The 18,842-nt window shown below is 43.7% G+C and overlaps 2 protein-coding genes across 5 annotated transcripts in view; one reads left to right on the top strand and one right to left on the bottom strand.

Moving 5' to 3' along the window:
* The window catches only part of LOC143805336 (ectonucleoside triphosphate diphosphohydrolase 8-like), a 57,051-nt gene that overhangs the window by 24,380 nt on the left and 13,829 nt on the right, over positions 1–18,842 (bottom strand). Inside the window, exon 1 of one of the 4 annotated variants that reach the window (XM_077284566.1) lies at positions 3,251–3,375. The exons of the other annotated variants lie outside the window; for them this stretch is intronic. The gene's annotated coding sequence lies outside the window, so the exon portion shown is untranslated. Of the gene's footprint in view, positions 1–3,250; positions 3,376–18,842 lie in introns of those variants that run through there. 4 annotated transcript variants of the gene reach the window in all.
* On the top strand, positions 5,520–9,221 carry LOC143805337 (uncharacterized). Its single transcript, XM_077284567.1, has 2 exons — positions 5,520–5,824; positions 5,927–9,221. The coding sequence occupies exons 1-2, from the start codon at positions 5,673–5,675 to the stop codon at positions 6,912–6,914; spliced, it is 1,140 nt and encodes a 379-aa protein (XP_077140682.1). The 5' UTR covers positions 5,520–5,672; the 3' UTR covers positions 6,915–9,221.

Raw genomic sequence — 18,842 nt, 5'->3', positions numbered from 1 at the left:
TTTAATATAATAGAAATAAGAGAAGAGATTTCATCCCAAAAAGGTCTAATACGTGGAAAAAAAACAAAACAAATGGGAAAGGCTACCATAATGTCCACAATCCCTTCAGCAGAGACGGGAATTGGAAGGATTAATAAATGCTAAGCGAGACGGTGAATAATAACACCTAGAGATAAGCTTAAAATAAGACTCAAGAAGAGCCATGGACATTTTGGCAGAATAAGTCAAGGACATGGCCAGTTCCCAATCATCTAGAGCTACAGAAAGATTCAAAGTAGATTCCCATTTGCTCATGTATGGGGATTTTATAATTTTGAAATCGTTAATAAACCACTGGTAGATATATTGAGTAGACAAAATATGCTATGACCGGAGTTGCATAAAATATTAATCGCCGGCTCCGATAAAGGAGGGCGACCAGTCACCCATCAGCTGGAGTTTGCATCCAAGACCTTTTAATCTTCCATTAAACTCCAGCTGTTTACAGTAGTAATCTGAGACCGCGTCTGACCCGCTCCCAAATACCTCACTCACGTTATGTTTTCATATGGGGATCATACATCAAGGTGAATTTTACCACATCTACTCTATGACTTCAGGACGAGAAGGGAAACCGCAAATCACATGACATTACTGAAAAAATGTCCCTTTTATACTGACTGCTCAGATATTTATTCATATCACACCTAATTTTTTGGGCTTCCATGCACATTGGAGTACTATGAGCTGAACCCGCTGATAGCGACAGGTTTGACCGATGGTCTAATGTGTATAGGGTCACCGCTGACCACTGCTTGGGAGAGATGTTGATCGTGCATGTCTGATGTAGGACTGCCGTTCACATTGTTCAAAGATAAGCTGTCAGCCGACATGCCAGTGGCTTTCTCATTGAGAACATAGGAGCACTTGGCCAAGCGAGCACTCCAGTGTATGGGAGAGTCTGCTCAGCCAAACAATCAATTGAAGCTTCCTTCAGCTGACAGCCATCTAACGTGTATAGCCAGCCTTAGTTTCCATCTGGGATGGACAACTGCCAGTGACTTAAGGCCTCTTTCACATGTCCAGATAATTCCGGTACTGACAAATCAGTATCGGAGTTATCCGTGTACATGTGTCCATGTGCTCACGTGGCACATCAGTGTGGCACACGAGCGGTATCCGTGTGCCGCCCGTGTGCCGCCTGAGGACCACACGGACCGTGCAGTAGAGACAGCGCTACACTAAGCGCTGTCCCCCCTGGGTGGTGCTGAAGGTGGCATTCATCTCTTCTCCCTCGCAGGAGAGAAGAGATGAAAGATCAAGTTTTTGTTATTTTTTGTGAAAAATAAAGTTTGCATGTGACCCCCGCCTCCCACCCCCAGTGCGCCGCCCGGCCCCTTGCAGAAGAAATACTCACCCAGCTCCCGCGATGTCTCCACTCTCCTCTCAGCGCCGGCAGCCTGTCCTGTGTGAGCGGTCACGTGGGACCGCTCATTACAGTGAGGAATATGCACCACAGCGGAGGGGACAGCGCTTACTGTAGCGCTGTCTCTCCTGCGGGCGGTACGTGCACACGGAGGAGAGTGCACACTGTTCTCCGTGTGCACGTGTGCAGGATGTATTGCTGTATGTGCTGCCGGAAAAAAATGGACATGTCTACGTGTTTTGCACATGGACATACGGTCCGTGTGAAAACACGCACATGTGCAGAAACACATAGATTCTAATGTGTCTACGTGTGTCAGTGTCTCCGGTACGTGAGAAAACTGTCACTACACGTACCGGAGACACTGACGTGTGAAAGAGGCCTAAAACTGGGATTGATACTTAACCTCTTCATGACATGCGGCATACTAGTACAGTGCATGTCATGTCTCCCCCTCTCAGCGCACGAGCCCACATCTTTCCCGGCACATGTCAGCTGTTTTGAACAGCTGACATGTGCCTCTAACAGCCACGGGTGGAATTGTGATCCACCCGCGGCTGTTATCCACCACCAGAGCTGCCGCACCCCCGACCTTCTGTCTCTTCCCCATTATCCCATAGAATGTAAGTACACAAGGACAGGGTCCTCTCCGCTCTGTACCAGTCTGTCATTGTAAATTTGTTTACTGTAAACAATATCTATAACTCTGTAACTCCTTTCTCATGTACAGCACCATGGAATTAATGGTGCTATATAAATAATAATAATAATAAATAATAAATGCCGCTGTCAATCTGTGACTGCGGCATTTAATGCGCGCTTCCGGCAAACACGTCAGAAATCCCGCCTATCGGTGACCCCCGTCATATGACTGCAGGTCAGCAATGGGTTGGCATGACAACCAGAGGTCTCCTAGCTATGGTTGTCACTGCCGGATTGCTATCGGTGCTCATAGGAAGTCAACAATTTTGCTACATACAGGCGATCTGATCATCGCCTGTTTGTAGCAGAGCCGATCGGGTGATGGCAGCTTATAGTCTCCCATGGAGACTATTGAAGCATACCAAAAGTAAGAAAAAAATATTTTTTTAAAATGTTAAAAAAATTTAAATCACCCCCCCTTTCGCCCCATTCAATATAAAACAATAAAAAAAAAATCAAACATACAACTTTTGGAATCACCCGATCTATCAAGCTATAAAAAGAATTAATCCGATCGATAGACGGCGTAGCAAAAAAAAAATCAAAACGCCAGAATTATGTTTTTTTACCTCGCCGCAACATTGCATTAAAATGAAATAACGGGCAATCAAAAGATTGTATCCGCATCAAAATGGTATCATTAAAAATGTCAGCTCGGCACGCAAAAAGTAAGCCCTCACCCAACCCGAGAGCAAGAAAAATGGAGACTCTACGGGGCAAAGGAAAATTACGCAATTTTTTTTGATTTTTAACAAATTTTAAATTTTTTTTACCACTTAGATAAGAAAGAACCTAGCCATGTTTGGTGTCTATGAACTCATAATGACCTGGAGAATCATCATCTAAGGTCCGTTTTAGCATTTGATGAACATAGTAAAAAAAAAAAAAAAATCCAAAAAACAGTTGTGGAATTGCACTTTGTTTTACAATTTCACTGCAGTTGGGTTTTTTTCCCGTTTTTGAGTACATGATATGGTAAAACCAATGGTGTCGTTCAAAAGTACAACTTGTCCCACAAAAAACAAGCCCTCACATGGCCATATTGATGGAAAACGTTATGGCTCTGGGAAGAAGGGGAGCGAAAAACAGAAACGTAAAAACGAAAAAGGGCTCCGTCATGTAGGGGTTAAAGGGTTTACTTACTTTATTTAAAGTCAGTAACATAAGAACTACAAAAGCGGCTGAGCTTATATGTCCCTACTTGATTTCTGATGAGCTCAGAGGGCTTGAGATGAGGCAGAAACACTCATTCCTGTGATAAAACAGGCAGTGAAATGTATTACTTAAAACAGTACCAGCTGTGAGCCCCTGTTTTTTTGTATGTGCGCTCATCACAATTGACTTATGCTTCCCCACCCGACCTTAAGTTGTTGTATGTGCTGACCATGAACTGGAGCCGCTCTGCATGGAGGCAAAAATCATGCCTGCCTGCAGGGGCTACTAAGTGCACAAGTGTGGAGTAAAACTAAGGTATTGCCAGCACCAGGATATTGGGTGAGATCTTGGTTTAGCGTGTAATTAATTAGTTAATCGTGCCCATGATATTCTATGACAACAGCTGTTTGACCCAGAAACCCCACAGCTGACTGTATTTGCAGTGGCGGTACAGCTGATTCTTAAATTTTGCAGACAACTGTGCAATTTTCTAATTTACTTGGTCAAGATCTCTGCCTACTGGAATTAGAGAAATTCTTTACTGGTCTCTGCAAAAGGATACAATTCTGTCCTGGTCATTGGATGATCGTCTCCACACCTCATAATAATATTCAGTAAACCATGAACTTGTGCTATCGTCACAACATGGCCAGGACAGATTTTCACCTATTCGCTGACCACAAGCAGCGGTCATGAAAAATCATTAGGAATATACAGAGTATGTGACAAAATTGAGCAACTTTACATAACAGATTGAACCAGCGTTATTTGCTGAAACTGGAAAACTAAAATTAGCCTTTCCACATTTAGTATCCTGATTCTTAGCATATTGCAAAGAAGTAACAGAAGGAAGTGAGATTAACGCTGCGTAATTCAGAAATAAGCCATGTAAATACCAGATCCAGTACACCCACCCAGCACAGACAGCATTTGCAAGTGAGATAAAAGTACTAGGAAGATTTTGCAAACAGCTGCTGTCGGGGGACAAAAACTTTAATGGCTTCTATGAGGCAGATCCAGGAAAATGTATCAGTTCTTAAGATGCTTCAGTAAATAAGTATTGTGTGTGGACCTCCCTGGACAATCTCTCTCCTCCTTGGGAAATAGACTTTTATTTTTTTACAATATATAATAAAGTAATTGGCCATTTTTTTTGTAATGTTGTGTCTACAACGCCTTTTGAAGACTACGCATCTCCATGGTAACAGACATCAAGCAAACTTTTTATAGTCAGATGTTGCAGTCATGTTACCTTCTATCTTTCCTCTAGTTATTATTATTATTTATTGTTATAGCGCCATTTATTCCATGGCGCTTTACATGTGAGGAGGGGTATACATAATAAAAACAAGTACAATAATCTTAAACAATACAAGTCATAACTGGTACAGGAGGAGTGAGGAGTGAGTTAGCTATGGCTAATCAACCCAATGTATGACTATAAGGCCGCCGTCACACTAGCGAGTTTTACGGACGTAAGAGCGCATAAAATACGTCCGTAAAACACGCCTAACAAACGGCCCAATTCTTTCCAATGGGTCAGGTCCTATCAGTCGTATATAACGCATCCATATTATACGGCTTTCTACGGCCGTACAAAATCGCAGCATGCTGCGTTTGTCAGCGTATTGCGCAAAAAATACGCCAATGCAAGTCTATGGGGGAGCGTAAAATACTGAATGCATACGGACCATGCGTGTGACTTGCGAGAAATACGCTACTCACTGGCAGATGTCCTGAAATGTCCAAAGGCCTCAATCAGGCAGGTGAGACATGCTAATTAGCTCAAAAAGCCAGACAGTGAACCCGGAAGTCTGCTGCACGCCTCCACGGAGTGAGATTCACCATGTCTCACATTATCAATGTGGACATGCTTATAATTTTGGTCCAAGAAAGGCCTGTAATTTGGGACCAAAGAAATCCAAACTACGCCAACAGGGCCCAAAAAGAGGCAGCATGGAGGAGTGTGTGTGGGTCCCTATTCCCACATTATGAGCAGCAGCCACGTGAGGCACAGAGACAAATAAGTACACTCATGTTTGTAATGTAATTTTCTTGTGAAACAGCAGTACCTTACTACTTTGAATTTATAAACATGAATTTATTAATTAATACAGAACTTAATTGAAAGCACACCAGTACGTACATGGTGCTGTACGTGATAAACGGATTACAATAATGGTTTTAACATTTGTCCCTTAACAATGTTTTTCAAAAATTTATCTTTCGGGGATAGAGGGTAGCGGACTCTGTCCTTGTGGCCTTACATTAAAATTGTCTTATTTGAACAAAGTTCCTAATAAATGTATTCGTATGCTACACTAAAATCTCTGTAGGCAATTACACCTTGTGTGACCACTGTGCCTAATGGGCTAATCAATTTGTTTAATGTTTTTTTTTCCAGTGGGTGATGTTACAACAAGATGGCGGAGCATCCGCGATCAGTATAGGAGGGAGAGGCAGCATCGTGAGAGGAATGGGGCAGGCGCACCTCCGAAAAAAAAAAATATATATCTATTTTGATAGATTAACTTTCTTGAACCCCAGCATGGACCTCAGGCCGTAAGTACAAACCTCACAACACATTTTCTACCTTTAAAAAAAAAAAAAAAAAAAAACTTTCATAAAAAACAATTTTGTACTCAAAATCTTTTTAAATTACAGAACACAGTCTAACCTCACTGACAGGGAGACAGGGTCAGATTCGGAGTTGGTCATAGACCCAGTTGGGGAAGGAGAAGAGGTGGCTGGACCATCTTCTGATCCCTCAGGCTCAATCCCTCCAGGATCCTCCTCATCTGCCCAGCCAGCTCCAGAAGCACCAGCCCAAGAAGAAGAGGCACCACCGTCTACATCAGCAGCAGCAGCACCACCTAGCCAGGATGAGCATGCAAACAGCAGCAGCCCTACTGTTGCCCTGGAGCGCTCACCACAGGCTGCATTGTTTTCACAGCGTGCTCGCCACAGGAGAGAGCTACTCCAAAGTAGGAGAAATGTCGATGCTGGGGTGTTGAACTACCTGGCAAGGGTTCGTGAGGATGATGGTGAGGAGGGCTTTACAAGGAGCCTGGCACGGTATTTAAGGCCCATAGAGCGTGAGTTGAGGCTTCGTGTGAGAGGGTGCTTTCAGATCCTTATTGATGCATGCACCCCCCCAAATAACCCATACCAGCTTATGGAGATGATTGAACAGTGGCAGATTTCACCACAAAATATCCTGCGGCCTCAAAGATTGCAACAGGTGCATGCTCAACAGGGATCTGAAGCACCCCCTCCACGTGAGCCGACACCTCAACCACAACCCACACACAACCCACCATGGCAACCTCAGTACCATATGGTCGGATATCATCAACCATCCCAATATGGCCACTTGTCCACACCCAGTGCTGGAGGCTGGTCCCAACCTGGGTTTGGACAACATGGCCATTTTGGTTTGGGGTATGATTCCAGGCCATATGTTCGTGAACATCAGGGGTTGCCTCAAAATCCATTTGCAAATTTGCCAACTGCCCATCATCGTACCAGGCCTAATGTTCCTCCAGCCAATACCACATCCTCACAGGGTGAAGGACAATTGGGCCTACAAAGGCCACCTGATGAGGACCCTGACCTACCCACATCTCCACCACCTACCTATCAAGATTTGTGATTTTTTTTTTTTTTAAGTTTTTAAAATTTTGTTTATAAATTTTGCTTATTTTTTTGGTTAGGTTCTTGTAAAAATCTTGATGATGTTTGTGCTGACCTAGCACTTTGTTATGCTGATCTTGTTTGTAGCTTATATTGCCAATTCAAAATTTTGCTCTAAAAGAGTTTTTCAAAAAAAGGAGATTATAAAAAAGTAACATCCAAAAAAACAAAAAATAAAAACTACGCTTTAAAAAACAAAATTATGGATGTCAAACAATCATTATTACATCACACACACATGCTAGGCTCATAACCATATGTAAATTTATTAAATACAACAGACAGATTTTTTGTACTTAAAAAAAAACACATTTATAATTAATCAAAATTACACATGCAAAATTGCATATTCTTGCCAGGGAGTCGCACCTTGAGGAGTCAAAAAATAATTGGTGAATACATCACGAACTTTGAGCCCAGAAAGGGGACGCCGCAGAGGAGGGACATATGGGGTAGGCCTAACCACATTGTTCATCAAGTGATCACCAATATTAGCTGAGGAACAATCATGTATGCGGGTAAAATTGTGCAAAATAACACAGGCTTTGATTACTTCACTGATTGTAGCCTCAATGAGCTGAATGGCAGACTGGAGAACACGCCATTTGGCAACAAGAATCCCAAAGGCGCACTCCACCAGTCTCCGCGCCCTGGAAAGTCTCAGATTAAAGACCCTCCGCCGGTGGTCCAGGTTGCGCCTGGGATAAGGCCTCATGACGTGCCTCGTCAGTTGGAAAGCCTCATCTCCAACCAAAACAAAAGGCACTGCTTCTGCATTGGAGCCTGGGAGTTGTTGTGGTGGTGGGATGTTTAACTGGTTGTCACGTAGCCGACGACCCATTATGGACGAATCGAAGACCCTAGAGTCTCCAGTTCGCCCATAGGCCCCAATGTCTACAATTCTACAATTACAAACCTGTAGTTACTGTCAGCAACAGCTAACAGAACTACAGAGAAAAACTGCTTATAATATAATTGTAGAATTGGGAACCAGAGTTCGGCGGCTTACGCACCCTGATATGTTTCCCATCCACAGCTCCAATGCAGTTAGGGAAGTCACAAGTGTTCTGGAATCCACTGGCGATTGAGCCAATCATCCTGTTTGGGCTCAGGCATAACAAGTTCATGAAGTTTCGCCCATATTTGAAAACAGGTTGAACGAACAATGCCAGAAATTGTGGACCGCCCAAGCAGAAACTCAAGGTGTAGTCCCGCATAGGACAAGCCTGTGGACAGGAAGCTGAAAGACAAAATAAAGATCATATTAGTTTTTTAAAATGAGGACAAAGAAAACATGAAGAAGCACACGTGCATAGTATATTTACATTGACATTATTTACAATCTAAAATTTTCCATTTCCCTTGGTTACTTTACTTGAACATTAAGCACAGTTTTGTTGATGTGCTTGTGCCATAATGTCCAACTATACTTTCAAAAACATGCTAGAACACAACACATAAAAAAAAATATCATCAACATACAGTATGTGAGAATGTATAATACATACCGTAAGGTTAGGAGAAGACGCTCCTCAGCAGATATGGCTTTTCGCATCCTTGTGTCCTGATACGTGATACCTGGACGTATGATCTCCAACAACATGTCAAAGGTCCTGATGGTCATGCGACTATACAGATAGAACTTGTCAGGATGTGACCTCAAAGCTGTATAGAGCCTATGAAAATGTCCTTTACTCAGGCGTTGGGTCAATAGAGGATGCACCCACAATCTTCGTCTCCTCCTTCGCGAATCAACATTCACCGGATATGGCTGACCAAAGCAATGCGACAACAGCCAGTGAAACAACACCCGCTGAGTTGTGCTTAAAAACACATGGTCAGACATGTTTGGAAGGTAAAACCAACTCAGCCAAAATAAGCTCCACAAATAAATGGGCAGATGGGAGGGTTCCACCTGTTGTAGAGGGCTTAAATAGTGTTGTTAATGATGATTTAAATGATTTGCAGGCCTGAAAACCGTTAAATGTCCATTTTGTCATGGTGCGTAAAAAAAACGCCATACGGATCACATACGGATTACACACGCAACAGTACATGCGCAAAATACGCGACCACACCTAGGCAACGCATTAACTACGGAACTAGATTTCCGGGACATTTTGGCGTATTACGCGCGTATTACGGCCGTAAAAAACAGACCGTATTGTCTTACGCCTAGTGTGACGGCGGCCTAAGACTGCAGGATTAGGCTGGAGTCACACTAGTGTATGGCATCCAATGCAAAAGCATCTGATATGCTAATGACAATCGGCTCCAGCTCTGCCAGAAGCGTGATCCGAGTGTCAGTGCTCTATGCTCCGATCACATGCGAGAATTGGAGCACAGGTATGGAGGAGACTGAGAAAGTAATTTCTCCATCTACTCCATTGCTGGAGTCTGCAGAAATCGCACTGCACTCGGGTGACATCAGAGTGGCCTGCGATGTTTTACATGTACTCGAAGACTTTTATCGGTGGTGCAATCCAATTCTCGGATGCAATCTCAGCATGCTGCAAAAGTTTTCACATGCTGAATTGGCATGAGAAAATAATCGCAGATGTGAGCTGCGCCATAGAGAAACCTTGGTCTGTGTGCCATCCATTTTTTTCTTGCACCCATTGACACTTGCATTGGTGAGTGTTGTGAATTCTGTTTGTGGGCTCCCCCGGTGGTGTTTTATGGTAGTGCCACTTATTTGCCTTCTTCTATCCTTGATCACCTGTTGACACCCATTAGGGGAGTTTCCTATTTAAGGCTGCTTGGCTGCTGGTCTGATGCCGGCCAACAATGTATCAGTAGCATTCTGTTGCATTCTCCTGCCTCAAGATCCTGTTCAGCTAAGTTGAATTTTGTTTCTAGTTTATTCTATTTTTGTCCAGCTATTTGCAATGTGACTCTCTGTAGCTGGAAGCTCTCGTGGACTGGAATTGCCTCTCCAGTGGCATGAGTTGTCACTGGAGTTTTAAAGTAATTTCAGGATGGTGTTTTTGAGTAGTGTTTTGAAGTTGACCGTGAAGTGACTCTTTCCTGTACTTCTGCTATCTAGTAAGCGGATCTCACTGTGCTAAATCTGCTGTTCATCCTACGTATGTCTTTTCCTCTTGACTCACCGTCAATATCTGTGGGGGGCTGCTATCTCCTTTTGGGGTTCATCTCTGGAGGTAAGGCAGGCCTGTATATTCCTCTGATAGGGGTAGTTAGATCTCCGGCTGGCGCGTGGTGTCTAGGGCATCGTAGGAAACACTCCCCGGCTACTTCCAGTGTCGTGTCAGGTTCAGGTCACGGTCACTTTAGTTCCCATCACCCGAGAGCTAGTCCGTTGTTATTTTGATTTCCCTGCCATTGGGAAAATCATAACAGTTTGGCCGGCCCACATGTGTTAAAACTATGCACTAAAGCAGGAAAGGATATGAAAAGGTTTTTTTTCCCTTCTGTGTTTGGAAAGTGCACCTTAGTGCTTATTTGTACTCCTTGCTTAAACTGCAGTCTTCAGCCTTTTTTTTTTTCCTCTCCTCTTAATCTCTGAATGGCTTTGGTTACACCTGTTTGAATCATGGATCCACAGAGTTTGGTTGCAGGTCTGAATAACCTGGCTACAAAGGTCCAGAACTTACAAGATTTTGTTATACGTGCTCCAATGTCTGAACCTAAGATCCCTATGCCTGAATTTTTTACCGGAGACAGATCCCGTTTTTTGAATTTCAGAGAGAATTGTAAATTGTTTTTGTCTCTGAAATCTCACTCTGCTGGTGATCCTGCGCAACAGGTTAAAATTGTTATTTCTCTATTGCGGGGTGACCCACAAAGTTGGGCATTTGCATTGTCGCCAGGGGATCCTGCGTTATTAAATGTAGATACGTTTTTTCTGGCTTTGGGGTTGCTTTATGAAGAACCTAATTTAGAGATTTTGGCTGAGAAAGCCTTGATAGCTCTTTCTCAAGGGCAAGATGAAGCTGAGATATACTGCCAAAAATTTCGTAAATGGTCGGTGCTTACTAAATGGAATGAGTGCGCTCTAGCAGCTAATTTCAGAGAAGGTCTCTCTGATGCCGTGAAGGATGTCATGGTGGGGTTCCCTGTGCCTACAGGTCTGAATGATGCCATGAAATTGGCTATCCAGATTGATCGGCGTTTACGGGAGCGCAAATCTGTGCACCATATGGCGGTATCTTCTGAGCAAAAATCTGTGCACCATATGGCGGTATCTTTTGAGCAAAAACCTGTGCACCATATGGCGGTATCTTCTGAGCAAAAACCTGTGCACCATATGGCGGTATCTTCTGAGCAAAAACCTGTGCATCATTTGGCGGTGACCTCTGAAAAGGCACCAGAGCATATGCAATGCGATAGTGTATTGTCTAGAGGCGAACGACAGAATTACAGGCGCAAAAATGGGTTGTGCTTCTATTGTGGAGATCCAGCTCATGTTATATCAGCATGCTCTAAACGCATAAAGAAGGTTGATAAAAAGGTTGATAAATCTTTTTCTATGGGTACCTTGCAGTCTAAATTTCTTTTGTCCGTGACATTGATTTGTACTTTATCATCTGTTACTGTGGATGCTTATGTGGATTCTGGCGCCGCTCTGAGTCTCATGGATTGGTCCTTTGCCAAGCGTTGTGGGTTTGATTTAGAGCCTCTGGAGGTTTCTATTCCCTTAAAGGGTATTGATTCTATACCTTTGGCTAGCAATAAACCACAATATTGGACACAAGTGACTATGCATCTGTCCCCAGACCATCAGGAGATTATTCGTTTCCTTGTGTTATATAATCTACATGACGTATTAGTACTTGGATTACCATGGTTACAAATTCATAATCCAGTCTTGGACTGGAGATCAATGTCTGTGCTGAGCTGGGGATGTCAGGGGATTCATGGGGGCGCACCTTTGGTTCCCATTTCTTCATCTACTCCCTCTGAGATCCCAGCATTTCTGTCAGATTTTTATGATGCCTTTCAGGAGCCTAAAACTGATTCTCTCCCTCCTCACAGAGAGTGTGACTGCGCTATTGAGTTGATTCCCGGTAGTAAATTTCCTAAGGGTCGCTTGTTTAATTTGTCTGTACCTGAACATACTGCTATGCGGGAGTATATCAGAGAATCTTTGGAAAAGGGTCATATTCGCCCCTCTTTGTCTCCACTGGGGGCAGGGTTTTTCTTTGTGGGTAAAAAGGATGGTTCATTGAGACCTTGTATCGACTATCGACTTCTGAATAAGATTACAGTTAAATACCAGTATCCGTTACCTTTACTAACTGATCTTTTTGCTCGCATAAAGGGGGCGAAGTGGTTCACTAAGATCGATCTACGTGGTGCGTATAATTTGGTGCGGATTAAGCAGGGGGATGAGTGGAAGACCGCATTTAATACGCCTGAAGGCCATTTTGAGTATTTGGTAATGCCTTTCGGTCTCGCGAATGCCCCTTCCGTTTTTCAGTCCTTTATGCACGATATTTTCCGTGAATATCTGGATAAATTTATGATTGTGTATTTGGATGATATTTTGATTTTTTCGGAGGACTGGGAATCTCATGTTCAACAGGTCAGGAGAGTTTTTCAGGTTTTACGAGCTAATTCTCTATTTGTGAAGGGCTCAAAGTGTATTTTTGGGGTTCAGAGAATTTCCTTTTTGGGATATATTTTTTCCCCTTCATCTATGGAGATGGACCCTGTTAAGGTTCAGGCTATTTGTGATTGGGTACAACCTACTTCTCTAAAGAGTCTTCAGAAATTCTTGGGATTTGCTAATTTCTATCGCCGATTCATAGCGGGTTTTTCTGCCATTGCTAAACCTTTGACTGATTTGACCAAGAAGGGTGCTGATGTTGCTAATTGGTCCTCTGCGGCTGTGGAGGCCTTTCGGGAGCTTAAGCGCCGCTTTTCTTCTGCTCCTGTGTTGCGCCAGCCTGATGTTTCGCTCCCGTTCCAGGTTGAAGTAGATGCTTCCGAGATCGGAGCAGGTGCAGTTTTGTCGCAGAAAGGTCCTGACTGCTCAGTGATGAGACCATGTGCGTTTTTCTCTCGAAAGTTTTCGCCCGCTGAGCGAAATTATGATGTTGGAAATCGGGAGCTCTTGGCCATGAAGTGGGCATTTGAGGAGTGGCGTCATTGGCTTGAGGGTGCTAGACACCAGGTGGTGGTCTTGACTGACCACAAAAATCTAATTTATCTTGAGTCAGCCAGGCGTCTGAATCCTAGACAGGCGCGCTGGTCGTTGTTTTTCTCTCGATTTAACTTTGTGGTTTCATATCTGCCTGGGTCTAAGAATGTGAGGGCGGATGCCCTCTCTAGGAGTTTTGAGCCTGACTCGCCTGGTGATTCCGAACCTACTGGCATCCTGAAGGATGGGGTGATATTGTCAGCTGTCTCCCCAGACCTGCGGCGCTCTTTGCAGGAGTTTCAGGTGGATAGGCCTGATCGCTGTCCGCCTGGTAGATTGTTTGTCCCTGATGACTGGACCAGTAGAGTTATTTCGGAGGTTCACTCTTCCGCGTTGGCAGGTCATCCTGGAATTTTTGGCACCAGGGATCTGGTGTCTAGGTCCTTCTGGTGGCCTTCCTTGTCTCGAGATGTACGTATTTTTGTGCAGTCTTGTGATGTTTGTGCTCGGGCTTAGCCCTGCTGTTCCCGGGCCAGCGGGTTGTTGTTGCCCTTGCCTATTCCTAAGAGGCCTTGGACGCACATCTCTATGGACTTTATTTCTGACCTTCCTGTTTCTCGTAGGATGTCCGTCATCTGGGTGGTGTGTGACCGTTTTTCCAAGATGGTTCACTTGGTACCTTTGCCCAAATTGCCCTCCTCCTCTGAGCTGGTCCCTCTATTTTTTCAGAATGTTGTGCGTTTGCATGGTATTCCTGAGAATATAGTGTCTGACAGGGGTACTCAGTTTGTGTCTAGATTTTGGCGGGCGTTCTGTGCCAGGATGGGCATCGACTTGTCTTTTTCGTCTGCATTCCATCCTCAGACTAATGGCCAGACTGAGCGTACTAATCAGACCTTGGAGACTTACTTGAGGTGTTTTGTGTCCGCTGATCAGGACGATTGGCTTGATTTTTTGCCATTGGCAGAGTTTGCCCTTAACAATCGGGCCAGTTCTGCCACTTTGGTTTCTCCATTTTTTTGTAATTCAGGGTTTCACCCTCGCTTTTCGTCCGGTCTATTGGAGTCTTCGGATTGTCCTGGAGTAGATGCTGTGGTTGATAGAATGCATCAGATTTGGGGACAGGTTGTGGACAATCTGAAGTTGTCCCAGGAGAAGACTCAACAGTTCACTAATCATCATCGGCGTGTCGGTCCTCGTCTTTGTGTTGGGGACCTGGTTTGGTTGTCTTCTCGATTTGTTCCTATGAAGGTCTCGTCTCCTAAGTTTAAGCCTCGGTTTATCGGCCCTTATAGGATTCTGGAGGTTCTCAATCCTGTGTCCTTTCGTTTGGACCTCCCCAGCATCTTTTACTATTCATAATGTTTTTCATCGGTCATTGTTGCGGAGGTATGAGGTGCCGGTTGTTCCGTCTGCTGATCCTCCTGCTCCTGTGCTGGTTGAGGGTGAGTTGGAGTATGTGGTGGAAAAGATCTTGGACTCCCGTGTTTCCAGACGGAAACTTCAGTATCTGGTTAAGTGGAAAGGCTATGGTCAGGAGGATAATTCTTGGGTGACAGCATCTGATGTTCATGCTCCTGATTTGGTTCGTGCATTTCATAGTGCTCATCCAGATCGCCCTGGTGGTTCTGGTGAGGGTTCGGTGCCCCCTCCTTAAGGGGGGGGTACTGTTGTGAATTCTGTTTGTGGGCTCCCCCGGTGGTGTTTTATGGTAGTGCCACTTATTTGCCTTCTTCTATCCTTGATCACCTGTTGACACCCATTAGGGGAGTTTCCTATTTAAGGCTGCTTGGCTGCTGGTCTGATGCCGGCCAACAATGTATCAGTAGCATTCTGTTGCATTCTCCTGCCTCAAGATCCTGTTCAGCTAAGTTGAATTTTGTTTCTAGTTTATTCTATTTTTGTCCAGCTATTTGCAATGTGACTCTCTGTAGCTGGAAGCTCTCGTGGACTGGAATTGCCACTCCAGTGGCATGAGTTGTCACTGGAGTTTTAAAGTAATTTCAGGATGGTGTTTTTGAGTAGTGTTTTGAAGTTGACCGTGAAGTGACTCTTTCCTGTACTTCTGCTATCTAGTAAGCGGATCTCACTGTGCTAAATCTGCTGTTCATCCTACGTATGTCTTTTCCTCTTGACTCACCGTCAATATCTGTGGGGGGCTGCTATCTCCTTTTGGGGTTCATCTCTGGAGGTAAGGCAGGCCTGTATATTCCTCTGATAGGGGTAGTTAGATCTCCGGCTGGCGCGTGGTGTCTAGGGCATCGTAGGAAACACTCCCCGGCTACTTCCAGTGTCGTGTCAGGTTCAGGTCACGGTCACTTTAGTTCCCATCACCCGAGAGCTAGTCCGTTGTTATTTTGATTTCCCTGCCATTGGGAAAATCATAACAGGTGAGTCTCATCCGATATACACAGTCACTTGCAGTATGCTGCAATTTTTTTTTCTTATGCGATTCCAGGTGACAAAGAAATCACAGATCAGCACTATAACACTATTGAATAACATTGGTACAAGTGCAATCCAATTCTTTTTATCGGATTGTACTCGTCCGGTTTAAACGCAGATGAGTATGAGCCCTAAGCCTTATAAACCAAGCCCACATTACAGTATGTGTAGCCATACCATGTACATGTCGTAATCAATCCACTGAAATTTATGAGATTCCAGGGCAGGTATTTCTGCTACACGTGGCGAATTTGCACGTGCCTGTGAGCGCTGCAAAGTGTGACCTATTTACAAGTCTGTGTTGTTTGGTTGGGACGAATAGAGGTGTTACCATGTAGCTGGAACAAGATTAATCAATCTTATATAGAAAAGAAATAACTTCTGACTGCAGCAATACTAAACAAGACAAAATATACATCCTATACATAACCATAATAAGCACAGACAAAGTATCAGCAGGAGTAGAACTATCCATACAATGAAATAAGCACCATGCAGGTATAACCTGGGCATCATCTCTATATAACTCTATATGTAAAGCTGGTATAACCTGGGCATCTTCTGTATATAATTGTATACAGTGGCTGGAGAAAGTATTCACCCCCATGGCATTTTTTCGTGTTTTGCTACCTCACAACCTGGAATTTCACAGTTTTTTGTTTGTTTGTTTGTTTGTTTTGTTTTGAAGGTTTGCATCAGTTCACGTAAAGAACATGCCTGTAACTGTGAACATTTGGTTTTCTTATTGTGAAGCAAACCACAAATAGGACAAAATAACTGAAAACTTCAGTGTGCATAACTATTTCCCCTTCCATCCCCCCCATCTAAAGTCAGTACTTTGCAGAGCCTCCTTTTGTGTCATTTACAGCTGCAGTTCATTTTGGATAAGTCTCTATGAGCTTTCCACATCTTGCCACTGGGATTTTTGCCCATTCATCAAGGGTAAGCTGTTCCAGCTCATTCAAGGTTATGGTTTCCTCTAGTGAACAGCAATATTCAAGTCTCATCACAGATTCTCAATTGGACTAAGGTCTGGGCTTTGACTAGGCCACTCAAGAAGATTTACACGTTTCCCCTTAAATCACTTCAGTGTGCCTTTAGCAGTATGCTTTCGGTCATTGACTTGTTGGAAGGTGAACCTCCATCCCAGTCTCAAATCACTGACAGACGGAAACAGGTGTTGCTCAAGAATATCCCTGCATTTTGCACCATTCATCCTCCCCTCAACTCGGACCATTTTCCTTGTCCCTGCTGCCGAAAAACTTCCCCACAGCATGATGCTGCCACCACCATGTTTCACTGTGGGGATGGTGTTCTTGGGGTGATGAACTGTGTTGGTTTGGCAACAGACATAACATTTACCTTTGTAGCCAAAAAGTAAAATTTTGGTCTCATCTGACCACAGCACCTTCCTCCGTACATTTGGGGAGTCTCCCACATGTCTTTTGGCAAGCTCAAAATGAGCCTTACATTTTTTGTGTGTAAGTAAACGGTTTTTTTCTGTCCACTCTTGCACATAGGCCAACTCTATGGAGTGTATGGCTTATTGTGGTCGTAACGACACATTACTCCAGTTTCTGCTTTGGAACTCTGCAGCTCCTTCAGGGTTACCTTTGGTCTCTGTGCTGCCTCTCTAATTAATGCCCACCTTGCCCGGGCTGAGAGTTTTGATGGGTGACCCTCTCTTGGTAGGTTCAGAGACTGGAATTTCCTTTTATAACTCAACCCTGTACTTCTCAGCAACTCTGTCCGTGACTTGTTTGGAGATCTCCTTGGTCTTCATGGTGTTAGTGGTTAGTGCTTAAAGGTGTTCAGAAAAGGTAAAGTGTATATATTGACAGACATGTGACACAGATTGCTCACAGGGATGTCCTGTCACTAAGCATGGGACTATGAAGGTAATTACTTGCACCAGAAATTTATCGGCCAAATTTTAATTATTTGATCCCATAAATGTAATTTATGTCTATTTTTCTCACTTCACAAACTTAGACTATTTAGTGCTGATGCATCACACACAAATCGGATTACAAAAATATTTAACCACAGGTTGTAATGCAATACAAAAATGTAGTAGATTTACTCGCATTGCTATGCGCGCCAACCACAGGGTGGCGCTCACAGCAATCCGGCATCAACAATCATAGAGGTCTTCAATAGACGTTTGGTTGTCATGCCGACGCATTGCTGACCCCTGATCACGAGACGGGGGACAGCGATGGCAGGAAGCGCTTGTTAAATGCTGCTGTCAGCGTTTGACAGCGGTATTTAACTAGTTAATAGCAGCGGGTGGATTGCGATTCCACCCACCGCTATTGCGGGAACATGTCAGCTGTACAAAATAGCTGACATGTCCCGGCTTTGATGCGGGATCACCACCGGAGCGCGCATCAAAGCTGGGGGTTCTGACCTCGGACATACTATCCCGTCCGAGGTCAGAAACGGGTTAAAAATGGGTCATGGCTGGGTCTTCCAGCAAGACAATGACCCAAAACATATAGCCAAGGCAACAAAAGAGGGGCCAGTCTCCAAATCTTAATCCCATAGAAAACTTATGGACGGAGTTATAGCTCCGAGTTTCCAAGCGACAGACTCAAAATCTTAATGATTTAGAGATGATCTGCAAAGAGGAGTGGACCAAAATTCCCCCTGACATGTGCAAACCTCATCAACTACAAAAAGCGTCTGACTGCTGTGCTTGTGCTGTGCTTGTGCTGTGCAAATAAATTTATATATTTTATGCAATGTGATTTTCTGGATTTTATTTTTGATATTCTATCTCTCAATGGTAAAATTAACCTACCCTTAAAATGATAGACTGTTCATGTCTTTGTCAGGGGCAAACCTACAAAATCAGCAAGGGATCAAACACCAGTACTTATTTTCCCTAGAGTATACAGTATGTACAGCCAGTATAACCTGGGCATGTCCTGTATATAATTATATATGTACAGCTGGTATAACCTCGGCATCGTCTATATATAATTATATATGTACAGCTGATATAACCTGGGCATCGCCTGTATATAATTATATATGTACAGTAGGTATAACCTGGGCATTTCCTGTATATAATTATATATGTACAGCTGGTATAACCTGGGCATCTCCCATATATAATTATATATGTACAGCTGGTATAACCTGGGCATGTCCTTTGTATAATTATATATGTACAGCTGATATAACCTTGTGACTTCTGTGTATAATTATATATGTACAGCTGGTATAACCTGGGCATTTCCTGTATATAATTATATATGTACAGCTGGTATAACCTGGGCATTTCCTGTATATAATTATATATGTACAGCTGGTATAACCTGGGCATGTCCTATA

This window comes from Ranitomeya variabilis, chromosome 2 (genome assembly GCF_051348905.1).
Source record: "Ranitomeya variabilis isolate aRanVar5 chromosome 2, aRanVar5.hap1, whole genome shotgun sequence".
NCBI classification, from domain to species: Eukaryota; Metazoa; Chordata; class Amphibia; order Anura; family Dendrobatidae; genus Ranitomeya; species Ranitomeya variabilis.
The sequence above is the reverse complement of the archived record's forward strand: the minus strand, read 5'-3'. Positions and strand labels throughout refer to the sequence as shown.

What these genes read in the sequence shown, in the direction of transcription:
- LOC143805337 (XM_077284567.1), top strand. Translation starts at nt 5,673, where the DNA reads ATGTTACAACAAGATGGCGGAGCATCCGCGATCAGTATAGGAGGGAGA. An exon ending in CCCAGCATGGACCTCAGGCC is followed by an intron (nt 5,825 to 5,926) that starts GTAAGTACAAAC and finishes TTTAAATTACAG; the next exon opens with AACACAGTCTAACCTCACTG.